This window comes from Marmota monax, unplaced genomic scaffold (assembly GCF_021218885.2).
Source record: "Marmota monax isolate L192 unplaced genomic scaffold, Marmota_monax_Labrador192_F-V1.1 WCK01_AAM20220418_F8-fsc00015, whole genome shotgun sequence".
Classification (NCBI taxonomy): domain Eukaryota; kingdom Metazoa; phylum Chordata; class Mammalia; order Rodentia; family Sciuridae; genus Marmota; species Marmota monax.
Window position 1 is genome coordinate 5,770,749 of NW_026692194.1, and position 14,381 is coordinate 5,785,129.

The window sequence follows — 14,381 nt, forward strand, 5'->3', positions numbered from 1 at the left end:
TATTTATTTATTTATTTATTTATTTATTTATTAGTGTGGTCCTGAGGATTGAACCAAGTACCTCACATGTGCTAGGCAAACGCTCTACCACTGAGCCACAATCCCAGACCCTATATGATATTTTTAATGTTCTTTCTTTCTTTCTTTTCTTTTTTGCACCAGGAATTGAACCCAGAGGCATTTAACCACTGAATAATTAATTAATTTAATCTCCAGTTCTTTTTACTTTTTTATTTTGAGACAAGATCTTGCTAAGTTGCTGAGGCTGGCTTTGAACTCAAGATCCTCCTGCCTCAGCCTCCCAAAGCTGCTAGGATTATAGGCATGCACCACTGCACCTGGCTTTAACGTGTTTTCAAAGACGGGAATCTTGAATTAATAAATTACAGAGCTCTCAGAGCACAAAACAATAATGAAACAAGAAATTCCTTTTAGAGGTGTTAAGGAATTCTGAAGTTTAGAAAATGTAATATTTAAGATCTCTGTCTACCTCTCTAGGAATGGTGTTCACAAAAAACGACATCTCTGGATAGTTAATGTTTCATGACAGTAATCAGAGTCTCTAATAGTATCAGCATTATGGTACCTCAATTTTGGAAATTTTCAACTTCTTATCAGTGCAATATTATTTATCTCACTATACTAGCTTATCATCACAAACTGCAATGTAATAAATTTGTTTAAAAGAATATAAAATGGATTAAATTTTAAAATGGTCTTGGTAATTATACCAGAATATTTAGGTATCCAGAAATTCATTCTAGACTATATAAAAAATTCATACATGTATCCCTGGACTTCTTTTTTGAAAGTTCTGTATGCTATAAAACCTTAAATCTTTCCCCCCCCCCTGCGGGTGCTAGGGATTGAACCCAGGGACTTGAACACACTAAGCACATACTCTCCCATTCTATATTACCAGACCCCATTCTTAACCTTTAGAGCTTTTAATGAAATAATTTTTAAAATATGAATCCAATTAATACTCTAATAAGAATAACATAAGGATCCTCAGGTTGAATTAAAGTTGTATTAAAATCATACTGGTAAGGTGATAGATGCGTCACACTAAATCCTTCAATATTTTATTATTTAAATTTTCAATTTGAAAACAAATTTGCATATAGGTTTTGTTGACAAAAATAAATGGTCCCAGCTATTTGAGAGGCTGAGGCAGGATTATCAAAAGTTTAAGTCCTGCCTGAGCAACTAAGTAAGTCTTGGCCTCAAAATAAAAAGGGTTGGCAAGGTAGCTCAGTGGTAGAGTGCTTGCTTAGCATGTGAAAGACCCTGGGTTCAATCCCTAGTATGGCCTAAATACATACATATTTTTCCATATTGGATAAAAGTTTCAGAAAGCCAATAATCATAGTACACTAAAACTAATTTTAATTATGCCAGGCAACTCCAACAAAATATTTTAGTAAAAAGCAAAAAACTGGTCAGTGAATTCAAGAAAAATCACAATTATTTCCTAAGTGATACTTCAAGCAACTTACTCTATATTACAGAAACATTCATGATTGACATATATTAATGATTTTTGATTGACTGATTTGAAACAGGGTTTTTCTATGCTGCCTAGGCTACTCTCAAATTCCTGGTCTTCAGTGATCTTCCTGCTTCAGCCTCCCACATAGTTGAGATTACATGCAGATGCCATCATGCCTACCCTAGTGACTTTTATATTTTAAAGTGAAACAACTTATATTTTAGACATTAGTCCAGAAATTTTATTTTATCGTTCTATTGAAGAAAAATAAAACAAAAACCCTCAACTGAAATTCTGTATACCATGTAGAACCTATTATAAAGTATAAAAGATTTCATAAAATCATATTATTGATTTAAAATCCTAATAAATTAATACTAAAATGAGTTAAAAATTGACTACATTAAAAAGATTCAATAACTGTGTTATTTTTTGTAATACCATCATAATATTCAAACATCATTAAAATCTTCATAGTAATGTAAATGGAGCATTTTCTGTTCTCCATAGGGGAAGAGAATATGCAATTTTGCCTATTCAATTTTTTATTATCAAATATGAGGACTCAAATGCTTAAAAGCTGACAAAACTTGTCAATGGAAACAAACTGTTTACTTCTACTTTCAGGAAAAGGACTGCAAAAATTGATCCAAGTAAATCATCATTTTTTGGTTACAAAAGAAAGTATAGAAACTACAGAACAAGATTTGAAGATGACAGTACAAGTAACAAAGGAGGGTAAGTTTAAGATTATTTCATATAAAAGTTAACAAATACATTTAATGACTTTCTAAAAGGGTCACTGACGTACATAAATATAAGGAGAACTGAGGATGTAACAGCCATAAAGCCCAAAACAAACAAACTAAAAACAGAACTATAATACATTTTTTTCTTCCCCAAATATTTTGGTTACTTGAAGATGAAAGTTTTTAATTGATGAAAAAAAAAATAAATTATTTCTAGGAAAATATTTTTCTAAAAGAAAGTACTAAGTACTTATTTCAAAGACATAGGCATATGTTTAAAGAAAACAGTGATTGCTACATGTCTTTTTAGCTCTGTAAGCATAATTAAAGATATTGAATCAGGTTGGTTTGCTTTGTCTAAACAGAAATAAAATCTTATGTGTTTTCTGAAGCTACTTTCTATTTCAGAAAACAGATCCACATATATTTAGAAAGCATATTTGATTGAAATGGAAAGTTCAAATACTGATGTTTCAAAATATTTTCGTAATTTTATCTTTTTAACACAGTACTCAGATGTATGCACTATGACATGCAACCATGAAAGAAGCTTTGTGGTCAAAAGAAGATGCTTGTTTGGGAATCTTAGTTCTAATTTCCAAGTACATTTCCCTCAAATTAAAATCACTTCACTCCTCTGAGCCTCAGTGTCCTAATTTATCTTTAAAATTTATCTTTATTAAGATTTAAAATATGTTCATAATACATAGTCCACAAAAATCTTATTAATTTGGAAGCTAGAAAGAAGAGAAAAGGTAAAGGAAGAGAAGGAAAGAATTATGAAACAATATTGCTCTAACAGAGTAAATCCTGAAGCTGAACTCATTTTCATCATGATAAGCAGTAGAAGAATTCTTTAAAGCTCATGAAGATTTCATAAGAGCAGTCAAAAAGATGTAAACAGTGGTTAATCATTCTTGCATTTACTTCAAGCAAAGAGTTTAATTTAAACAGAGGTCTCACTTCTTCAACAGTCCTTATCCAGGCTTGAAGAGTTCAAAACTCTTAAATAGGAGTTTTGATAAGAAAAGAGACTGGTGGCAGCAGTGGGGACCCCTGATTTTACTCTTTATAAGTATGCTGTATATATGACGGCAGTGTTTTTTAACTTTCTCTGCTCTGTGCCATCACATACATAACTCACTCTATTAACTGTAATTTTTCAGCCAAAGGCATGAGTTAGCAGTAGCTAAATGTTCAGATGCTCTGAACACGAGGGTGGAAGAGTGGTATAGAGGATCTACCTCTATTATCTGACTATCAGAATTCCCCAAAATCTGACCTCACTTGGTATGCCTAACAAATGACTATATGTCCGCTAGGTAAAAAACTATTATCTATAACATTAGACTTTTACTAACTGTTTAACCAAATAAGAACTAAAAATAAGCAAATATCTAGGTAAGGCTTCATTAGTTTTTATTTAAAAACAATTCAATGGAGACTACCTAGAATTAACGATCAACTGCAAATGGTATTGAACACAATATTATTTAATCAAAAAATCACCTTTTGAGTCTTTTAAGAAAATCTTTCCCTGCCCTTATTTATAGTTCATGAAAACTTGACTATACAAAGACTGTACAAGTATAGAAAGATTTCCTAAGGGAGAGACATGAATTACAGTAGATGGGGTAGAGAGAGAAGATGGGAGGGGAGGGGAGGGGGGATAGTTGAGGATAGGAAAGATAGCAGAATACAATAGTCACTAGTATGGCAATATGTAAAAACGTGGATGTGTAACTGATGTGATTCTGCAATCTGTATACGGGGTAAAAATGGGAGTTCACAACCCACTTGAATCAAATGTATGAAATATGATATATCAAGAGCTTTGTAATGTTTTGAACAACAAATAAAATAAAAAGAAAGACTTCCTACCTTCTGAGTTAGGATCTCCAAATGGATTTAAATCTACTACATCGGGATCATCAAATGGATTTGAATTCACAGTCACCAGGTCCTTTTCTGCTTCATCCAAAAAGTTAAGTTTGTTGATAAGCTCTGAAAAATAAGCATATATGTTAGCGCACTATAATTATGGTAAAGTCTAATTATTGATCATTCATGAAACATTTCAAATTTTAAAAATTCACATTAATAATACCTGCAAAAATGAGATACAGCATTTTAACAATGGCAGAATGCCATTCAAGCATTTTGTAGTATACCAACATTTCAAAATAAAAACAGATATTAACTTGAAAATTTATCAGATAATGAACTAAAGAAACTTTCATTATATTGAATTTGATTCAAATTAAAAAGTGCTGATAAAGGTTTTTAGAATATATAAGCTCACTGAAATATTGTCATATGATCAAGTATGTTTTTAAATCATTATTAAGCATTCTGATATAATACTTTGTTAAAGATGATAAATTTTGTTATCTTGTTGGCTGTTGATACACTACAAATTACCAAAGAAAACATTTAAAAAAAAAAAAAAAGCAAAAAGACAAAACCGACAGCTAAGTTCAGACAGAAGTCAAGATGTAGCAAGTCACAGTAAATATAGGCAATCAGAAGCAGAAAGAAAGGAGGAAAGCTCTTAGACCTTCAGAGGAACTGGCTGATTTAGCTGAAGGCATATTTGCTTGCTTTATGCAGTCATCTTGATCTTCATCTAAGCTGCTCAGAGCATTCAACTGGTTTACAATTTCTGTAAACAGAAGCCAGTCAAGACAAATGTAAGGTAAGGTCATTTAATTAAAAAGCAGTAGAAGCATGCTGTTACTCAAAAAGACAGAGGAGATGTTTGGTTAATCAATAGAATACATTCAGAGATGTTATTTTGATGAACTATAACAGATATAATCAATTGAATGTTACATTGTACTCACATTTTAAAATACAAAGCATTTTATTGTTAAAATTTGTATTAGTAATATATTAACTGTTAATAGACACAAAAATAAATAACCCAAGAGTTAACATTGACTTTCAGCAATCATATTTTTTGTATTTGTAAAAACGAATTCTGCTCTAAACATATACATCAGAAACAAAAATTTTAAAAATCCTGATATTCACCATTTGCTTCAGATATTCTAAATTTAAACTTAAAGGTTTTAAGAATATATATACATGAGTCATGTATATAATATGCAATCATTCTTGCTCTAGAATTGAAAAATCAGCACTAAAACAATAAAAGCAAGCAATAGTTACTGTTTCTACTCCTGTTTTGTAGAGAATTTGTTCTTTTAAGTCAATTCTAAGTATCTGCTTTAAGAATTTTATAATTTAGTCAATAAGAAAACAAAAAGACAAAGAGAAAAATTTAAATAAAACAATTTTGTGTATAAAAATGTTTTAAATGAGTCATATATATTTTGAATAACTCTGACTATGTGAAACTATCATTCACTGGGTAAAAATTAGATAACTTGTAAACAAAAGAATAAATGCCTTAGTATTCTAGATAGCATACTTAGAATACATTAGTTAATCCTTGATGTTTCCAAAGTTAACTACTAGTATAGAAGTAACTTATATATGAGGATAAACCAAACAGATCCAGATCATTCAGTGGGAAAGAAAGAAAACAATTAGAAATAGAAAACAGTTGTAAATTTGACATTAACACTACGGTTCTCTAACATTGTAGATCTAAGTACACATGTTAAACTTTATTTGAACCAAATCAAAGAATATACGTTTGTAATATACTGCCTTCATGCATTCACTTGTTGAACAAATATTTATTTATCAGTCTGTGCCAAGCTTTCTGCTTGGAACATAAGGATGAAAAAAAAAAAACCAAACATGCTATTATCCTCAAAGAATTTACATTCTATAAAGAGACAAATATTGAAACAGACTTTAGTAAGTGACTCCAAGACTATTAGGCTGTCAGAAATATGTTCTAGATATTTAAGTAAAATATATATAAAAGGTTGATAAATTTATTAATATTTCCTGTCTGAATGAGAAAATGTATTTTGAATTAGTAAAAATGCTTCAGATAGTCATAGTAAAGCATGGAAAATAATTAAACCCAAATAAACTCTATCATTTGAAGAGTAGTAAAATCAGCTAAGGCCTGTCAGACTTTTATTATGAATAAAAGTGTCTTCTTCCATTTTATTCTACCAATATTTCTTACTCCACTTTGATTCAAGCTAACCTTAGCAAATTTCTCAGTAGGCAGAATTCACTCATAAAATAGATCTTCTACTTTCTACTATTAATCATTGTAATGACATAATTTTTAGAAAAATATAACAGTAGAGGACTAAGATTAAGTGATTACTAGTCTCATGACAGATTTTTTATTCATTATTGTTTATTTTTTAAATTTGCAAATGATTTATTTTTAACTTTGAAAATATAAATAAAATATTAACAATATTGAGTTTGCAGTTGTTAATTCTTACAAATAGCCTAAGAGATAATTATTAAAATAAAATAAATTAATAGGTTTTTATTAAAAATATTATATGCCTTGTGAAAATATTAGACCTTCTTTTCAGAATATCAATATTGTTTCATGCAGGCTTAGGTACAATGTCAGCATTCATTTAAATATTATCAAAATGAGTTCATATATATAAATACATGACCAGTGTAATTTCACATCATATAATAACCACAAGAATGGGAAGTTATACTTCATGTATATATTACATTTCAAAATACACTGTCGTGAATATCTAAAAAGAACAAACAAATATTATCAAAATGGGCCAATCACATGACTAAATTATTTACACTGTAATTTTTCTGAATGTTTTCAATATTTGCCCCTTCTCATTATGCTTTTAGTGATATCTAAACCAAGGATGACCATTTCCTCATTAAGAATCCCAAATAATAGTTTCTATTCTCTTAAATTGTGACATATTATTCTTTCTATCTTTATAGATTTGTCCTTAGCTTAGGTAAATCTTCACTTCATTACTAGAACTTTTGTTCATATTAACAAAATAAAAAAGGTAATTTTGATTAGGTACATCAATTCCCTATATATTGTATGCAAATAAATGCTAATCCAAATAATAAAAACACAACCTCCAAAGAAATACCATCTATCTATTTAGTAAACATTTATCAAATACTTATTATGTGCCTGAGCTAGTTCCTGCTTTCATGGCTTTACATTTCAGTGGGACAGACAAAACAACATGAAGTGTATGACAAAATACTATGACGGAGATAGCATTAAAGGCTGTGTGATTTTTGCCTGCACTTGAGCTAACACAAGACAAAACAGACAATATTCTTATTATTGAAATAATAAGAGAAAATGAAAGGCATTCCATAAGGACAAAAGGAAAACAAAGAGAATATAACATATTTGAAGAACTGCAGTTGTTTGGGCTTAAGATGCCAGGGATAGGGAATGCAATGAGATGAGGTGGGCAAGTGTCCTCTCATAAAGTTATTAGGATGGAACTAAAAAATGTGAACTTTACTCTGAAAGCTTTGGGAATATATTGAAATATCAAATGTATATTTTAGAAGCATCATTTCAGCAGGAACATGGTGGCAACATTTGAAAAATAATAGGACAGGAAGCAAGACAAAGCATCACTTCTCCATGATAAGGCATTCAATAAGTATTTGTTCAAGAATAAATTAAGAAGATTTAATGGTTAACATGATATGGAGGATGAAGAAAGGAATTTAGGATAAGTGTCAGGTTGGATTGACTATGTAGAAAGTAGTTTTAGCACAGTGATGTGTTCTACTCAGTCGGGGACAACCTGTGAAATTTTGTATGAAAATACTTCAACTGGCAGTAGCTATGTGGGTCTTAAACTATATAATTTTGTTATGTACTTCTCCTTTTAAAAAAGTGCTTTTCTGTGTCTTCCAAATTTCCTACAGTTAGTATGTTCTACTTTTATAATTAGAAAATATTAAAAACTCAAAAAAGAAAATTTATAACAAAAATTTATTACTGGAATTTTTTTAAAATGGGAAACCTTCCCATAAACATACTCCCTAACCATATTTATATGTAATACTTTGTTACTTATTAAAGCCTTGCTTCACTAAAAATTTACACACTTGGAAAATGATAATGATGCTATAAAATAAATAGTACAAACAAATTTCTATTTCACTACTGCTCATGTGGAGCAATAAACCCACAGAGCAGAACATTTATTGTAACAGTATGTCAGTCTGTACTTGCTTCCCATTGGTGAGAATAAAAAAGGAAACCAAATTAGGGGCAGGCAATCGAAGCACAGGGTCAAGTAATTTGAGACTCTTTTAACTGTTAGAAAAGCAAAGGAAGATAGAAATTGACCAACAGAGATTATCACATTGAACAAAAAGGGGGATGGGGTGGGAGGTGGAATGAAGAGTAGGTAGCTTTTTTCCTTTTAAGAAAGTCTGTAGGTTGAGTAAAAGTTAAAAAATAAACTGTCTAGAGCTAGAACATACCTGCAAATCTTGCCACATCCTCATTCTTCTCTAAAATGTAACTAAATTTAGTAGAGGTAAAATCTCATTTTAAGACAGTCTAAAATAGTAACATTTCAGTTTACTAGCAAGGATCAAGGTCAGTAGGATGTCACTTTCCTTACAGGCTTAAGCCCATAAATATTTGATTTGTGTATACAGCTAACAGGTTTCCATCTCATAGCAAATCATAAAGGAGAAGAGAGGGGCTGCTTCAGATAGACAAGTGGACACCAAGTGTTCTCTCTTCCTCCATCTTCAACCTCTCCAATTGTTCCTTCCCAAGGGCTTATTAATATGATCAAGTTGGTAACTACCCACCAAAGTCCCTCAATCTTTTTCCTCTGTTTGACCAATCTCTCTTAAGCTTATATAAGAAAGCATCTTAAAAACATAGTAGTCTATAATTTCTCACCTACCATTAATCTTTCAGCTCACTGCAATCTGCTTTTTTGTTGATGGTGGGTTTTTTTTGTTGTTGTTGTTTTTGGTACTGGGGATTAAACTCAGGAGCACTTGGCCACCGAGCCACATTCCCAGTCCCATTTTGTAGTTTTTATTTAGAGACAGGGTCTCACTGAGTTGTTTAGCTCCTCACTTTTTGCTGGCTTTGAACTTGCAATCCTCCTATTTTAGCCCTCAGAGCCACTGGGATTATAGGCATGTGCCACTGTGCCCAGCACTGAAATCTGCTTTTATCCCCAACTTTACTATTCTCCTAACTGAAGCAGTTCTTCTAAAAGAGTACTTTTAAAAGTTGTGGAGTGAGCCCATACTACCAGCAACTTGGGAGGCTGAGGCAGGAGTATCACAAGTTCACAACCAGCCTCAGCAACTTAGTGAATCCTAAGCAACTTAGCAAGACCCTATCTCAAAATAAAAAATAAAATAGAGTTAAGGATGTGGTTCAGTGGTAAAGTGCCTGAGCATTCAATCCCCAGTACCGGGGGGGGGGGGGGGGGGGAGTACTTTTAGAAGGTCAACAATGTCTATTCTAAATGGCAATAATTCTAGATAATTTTTAGTTCTTATCATATTTTGTTTCTGAGTGAATAAAAATAATTAACCATTCTCTCCTTGAAATTCCTCTGCCCCATCCAGGACATTAGTATCTCCTTCTTCTATCTTGGCCTCTTTTAATAATAAATACTCTTCTCTTTGCCTCTTAGGTATTGTTATTTCCTAGGATCATCTCATGATAGGTTTCATTCTTTTTTCCCCCCTCAATCTTTTCTTATTGGAAGAATTAATCTATTCTCTTGCTTTAACCCCACACAAAAGTAGAGATAATTCTTACATACGTTCTAAATACTAGGCTTGAATTTCCACTTCCTAATGGGCATTTTCACATAACAATCCTAGACAATCCCTTTATATAGTGAACATTAAAAAATTTAGTAACTATGTATCTATGTAATGTTCACCTTGCATATCTTTTTAAAAAATAATTAATTAATTAATTTAATTAGGTATATATGACAGCAGAATGCATTTTGATTCATTGTACACAATTGCAGCACAACTTTTCATTTCTCTGATTGTACATTTCTCTTTGGGCCAATTCTTTTTTTTCCATATTATTATTATTATTATTATTTTAAATACATGACAACAGTGGAATGCATTACAATTTTTATTATACATATAGAGCACAATTTCACCTTGTGTTTCTAAAAACTAGTAATTTTTATCATATATCTAGTACTTAATGTATGTTGTAAATGAATAAGTGAATAAACTGAGTTATAATACTTAACATCATGGTTTTGAGGGCAGAAAGACAGAAGATATTTATTTATTGATAGTAACAGATGTTTTTATTTATGTATTTATCTCTGCGCCTACATATGTGTATATGTATCTATTTATAATATTTTATTTAACTCTAGAAATGTTATGGTTTAAGCCATCACTCCCAAATATGGTGGTTTAAAATAAATTATTGTCTTTGATAGTTCTATGAGTTGCCTGGACTTAGATGGGTAGGTTCACTGAAGTTAGATGGTGGCTGGAAAGCTTGACAGGGCTAAAGATCTAAAATTACATCTTCACTTACATGTTTGGTATTTCAGTTGGGAAGACTAGAAAAACAGGTGTAGGCATTCTTTTCTAAGTTAAATGACCACATAACTAGTTTAGGGGTCTTTTTAGCACATTTGTCTCAGGGTAGGCAGGTTTTTTACATGGCAGCTAGTTTCTCGTAGAGCATGCATTATAAGAGGCCCAGGCAGAAGCTATAAGGCATCTATAACCTAGCTTTAGAAGTCATACAAAGTCATTTTTACAATATTCTATTCATAGATTTATAGGGCTAGCTCAGAGACAAGGGAGGGGACTACAAAGGAGCATGAATATTAGGAGGAATGGTTCATTAGTAGACAATCTTTGGAGACTAGCTATACTAAACAGTAGATCAATAAAACAGAAAGTTGGATATCTTTTTTTTTTACTAATCTATATACTATAATTTTTACATGTTATCCTCTAGTATTTTACTTATACATACACGGAAAAGGTATAAACTAAAATGTACAATTCAATGAATTTTTGACAAATGTGACCCAAGATTCAGAACATTTACTCATCTCCCAATATTTTCTCATGCTTTTTTTTTTTTGGGGGGGGGGGTGGTGTCAATCCTCAGCCCCAAAGGCTATCATTGTTCTATGTTTTTCATATATCATTACTTATGCCTTTTCTAGAACATGACATAAATGGAATTATATAGTATATACTATATACTCTTTTATGTAAGTCCTCTTTCACTTAGCATAATTGTTTTGAGAAACACTATGTTGTTGAGCATATCAATATAGTTTTTTTTTTTTTTTTAGAAACACATGACAGTAGAATGTATTTGAACATACTATACATTATTCTAATTAGGATCCCATTCTTGTGGTCATACATGAGTTTCACTAGTCATGTATTCATATATGAACATAGGAAAGTTATGTCTGATTCATTCTACTGTCTTTCCTATTCCCATCCCTACCCCTTTCTTTCATTCCCCTTTGTATAATACACTGAACTTCTACTCTTCCCTTCCCTCCCTTTCTGTGTTAACCAAAGGCTGAATGTTGTCCATATAGTTTTTTTTTTTTAAATTGTAGAATATTCCACTCATGAATAAACTATAGCTTGTTTAGCCATTCTCCTGTTGATGTATACCTGATGTTCCTATTTGGGCTACTATGAATAAAATTGCTATAAATGCCTTTTTGCAAATCTTTGTGTGGATACAGTTTTCATTTCATTTGGATAAATATCAAAGAGTAGAATTGATGTATCAAGAGGGAAGTATATAGCTAGTGTTGAAAGAAATTCCAAAGTGATTGTACTATTATACTTAATGAATAATGAATGCGAATTTCAGTTGGTTTATATCCTTGCTCACATTTAGTATTGTTGGTCTCATAAATTTTAACTATTCTTGTGGGTGTGAAGTTGTATCTCATTGTGATTTTCATTTGTTTCCCTAATGACAAGTGATTCTGAGAACTTTTTCATGTGTTTATTGGCTAGTGGTATATTTTTGTTCATGAACCATATGTTCAAATCTTTGCCCATTTTAAAAATAGTAGTGTTTTTTTTTTTTTTTTTTTTTTTGTCTTTTTATTATTGAGTTCTAGGGGTTTAAAAAAAATCTATTCAGGCTGGGGTTATGGCTCTGCGGTAGAGCACTTGCCTTGCACTGTGTGTGATCCTCAGCACTACATAAAAGTAAATAAAATTAAGGTATTGTGTCCATCTACAACTAAAAAAAAATTTTTAAAATCTATTCTCAGAAATAAGACCTGTGTCATATATATACTTTGTTACTACTTTTGTTTTCTAGTCTGTGCTTTACTCATATATTTTCTTAATGGTCTATTTTGATGAGTATAAGTTGTAAATTGAAAATAATTTTAACACATCTAACTTACCAAACACCATAGTTAAGCAACACACTATTGTAGATTATCAGCTATTTTCCCTCAAGATAACATAGCTAACTGGAAACTACAACTCTCAGTAGTTGGCTTATTGAGTGGCTGATCTGTTCATTTATTTATCTGTTCTATGCCAATACTATGGTATCTTGATTGTAGATTTATAGTAAATCTTAATGTATAATTTGGGTTTTTTTTTTTTTTAACCCCAGGCTTGTGTGTGGTTTTTTTTGTTTTGTTTTTTGGTTATTCAGATCCTTTGTATCCCTAAGTATATTTTAGAATCGGCTTTTCAGTGTATACACAAACACAAACAAAACAACACCAACAACAAAAACTCTGCTAGGATTACAATTGGCATCAAGTTAAATTTATATACAGATTTGGGGAGAAGTGACATATTAAGAGTCTTCTAATCTATGAATATGGAATATCTCTGCATTTATTAAGATCTTTAATTATTCAGTAATATATTATACTTTTCTGCTAGAGGTTTTTCATATCCTTTGTTAATCTATTTCTAAGTAGTCTTTTTTTAAACTGCTACTGTAAATGGAATTATTTTATTAATTTCATTTTCCAAATATTTGTTGTTCATATGTAGAAATACAGTAGATTTTTCTACACTGATTGTTCATCATGCTCTTTTGCTAGGATTTCTAGTATAATGTTGAACAGAAGTAATGAGAGTAAACATTCTTGTCTTGTTCCCAGTTTTTAGGTGAAATGTGTTCAGTTCTAACTTCTTTAGAGCTCTAACTTCCATTCCAGCCCTGTTAGGTTCTCAATATCAGCAAAATTCTCCCAGAGAATTGGAGGTGGGGGGAAGTTAGATAATGTACAGTTGTTATTTGTTAGTATTTAAATAAAATAGAATTAGGGTTTAAGATTAACACATAAAGTAGGATAAATTTCTAATCTGTGATTTCTGCTACTTTTATTATTCTTGGCACATTTGAATTCTAAACACTGTGAAGAAATATTCCTGCTATCTTTGGTCTCTCATCCTGAGGTTTCAATATCCTTTTAAAAAGAGGTAGCTGTTAAACTTCTTAGCTCAAGGGATCAGAACTTCCCCACCACCTCTCTGTTTCTTTCCTTACTTCTCAATGTTAATGACTAAATAATATGCAATTTTCTAAAAATTCTTATTCTCTATGTAGACCTCCTAGATAGGTGCTCATTAAAAGAAAATTATCGAGTTCACAGAAATTGTATAGTTTTGTTTATGAGTGTCCTGGATACTGGAAGGTAGATGCCCAAGTAATGGATGTATTCAGTGACCACAGCTTCATGTTTATTCTAAGGAATCTTCTAATCAAAATTGGGAGACTTATCCCCATTCATAGCACTCGGAAACAGGACATTTAATCTAAGATGCCTGAGTCATACCATCATCAACTCTAGTTCTTCAGATATGTAACTGGTATCTTTTCTACTCACATCTGTGCTGTTAGATTTTGTTCCCTGAAAGTAGCCAATATGTCACTCTCCCTTCCTTCTCCCAAATTAACTTTATCAACTATGGGAAAGGATTAGGAAACACCAAGCAACCTTGCGTTATGGTAAAAATGAATACTGACTGGCAAATTGTATTATAATTGGATAATAGGACTCTGAATGGACTACATATCTGGTGGAAGGCCATAGCTTTGAGCCTCTCTGAATGTGGAGACTCATCTAACTGGGCATGTCCTTTCCATGGACTTTGGAAATTGTATCTAGGAAACTATAACAAAAGATATCAGCTCTTGTGCAGCATGGGATTTCAAGCTAAGGCAATCCTTGCTCTTA

At 31.5% G+C, this 14,381-nt stretch overlaps 1 protein-coding gene across 9 annotated transcripts in view; it reads right to left on the reverse strand.

The window, feature by feature from the left end:
• Positions 1-14,381, reverse strand: part of Ehbp1 (EH domain binding protein 1) — a 322,315-nt gene that overhangs the window by 173,250 nt on the left and 134,684 nt on the right. For 6 of the 9 annotated variants that reach the window (XM_058572791.1, XM_058572806.1, XM_058572790.1 and 3 more), the window contains 2 exons: positions 4,799-4,903; positions 4,123-4,245 (listed from right to left, as the gene is read on the reverse strand). In XM_058572791.1, the coding sequence (XP_058428774.1) occupies positions 4,123-4,245; positions 4,799-4,903 (228 nt within the window). The remainder of the gene's footprint in view (positions 1-4,122; positions 4,246-4,798; positions 4,904-14,381) is intronic. The other 3 variants (XM_058572797.1, XM_058572808.1, XM_046423182.2) reach the window with 1 other exon arrangement.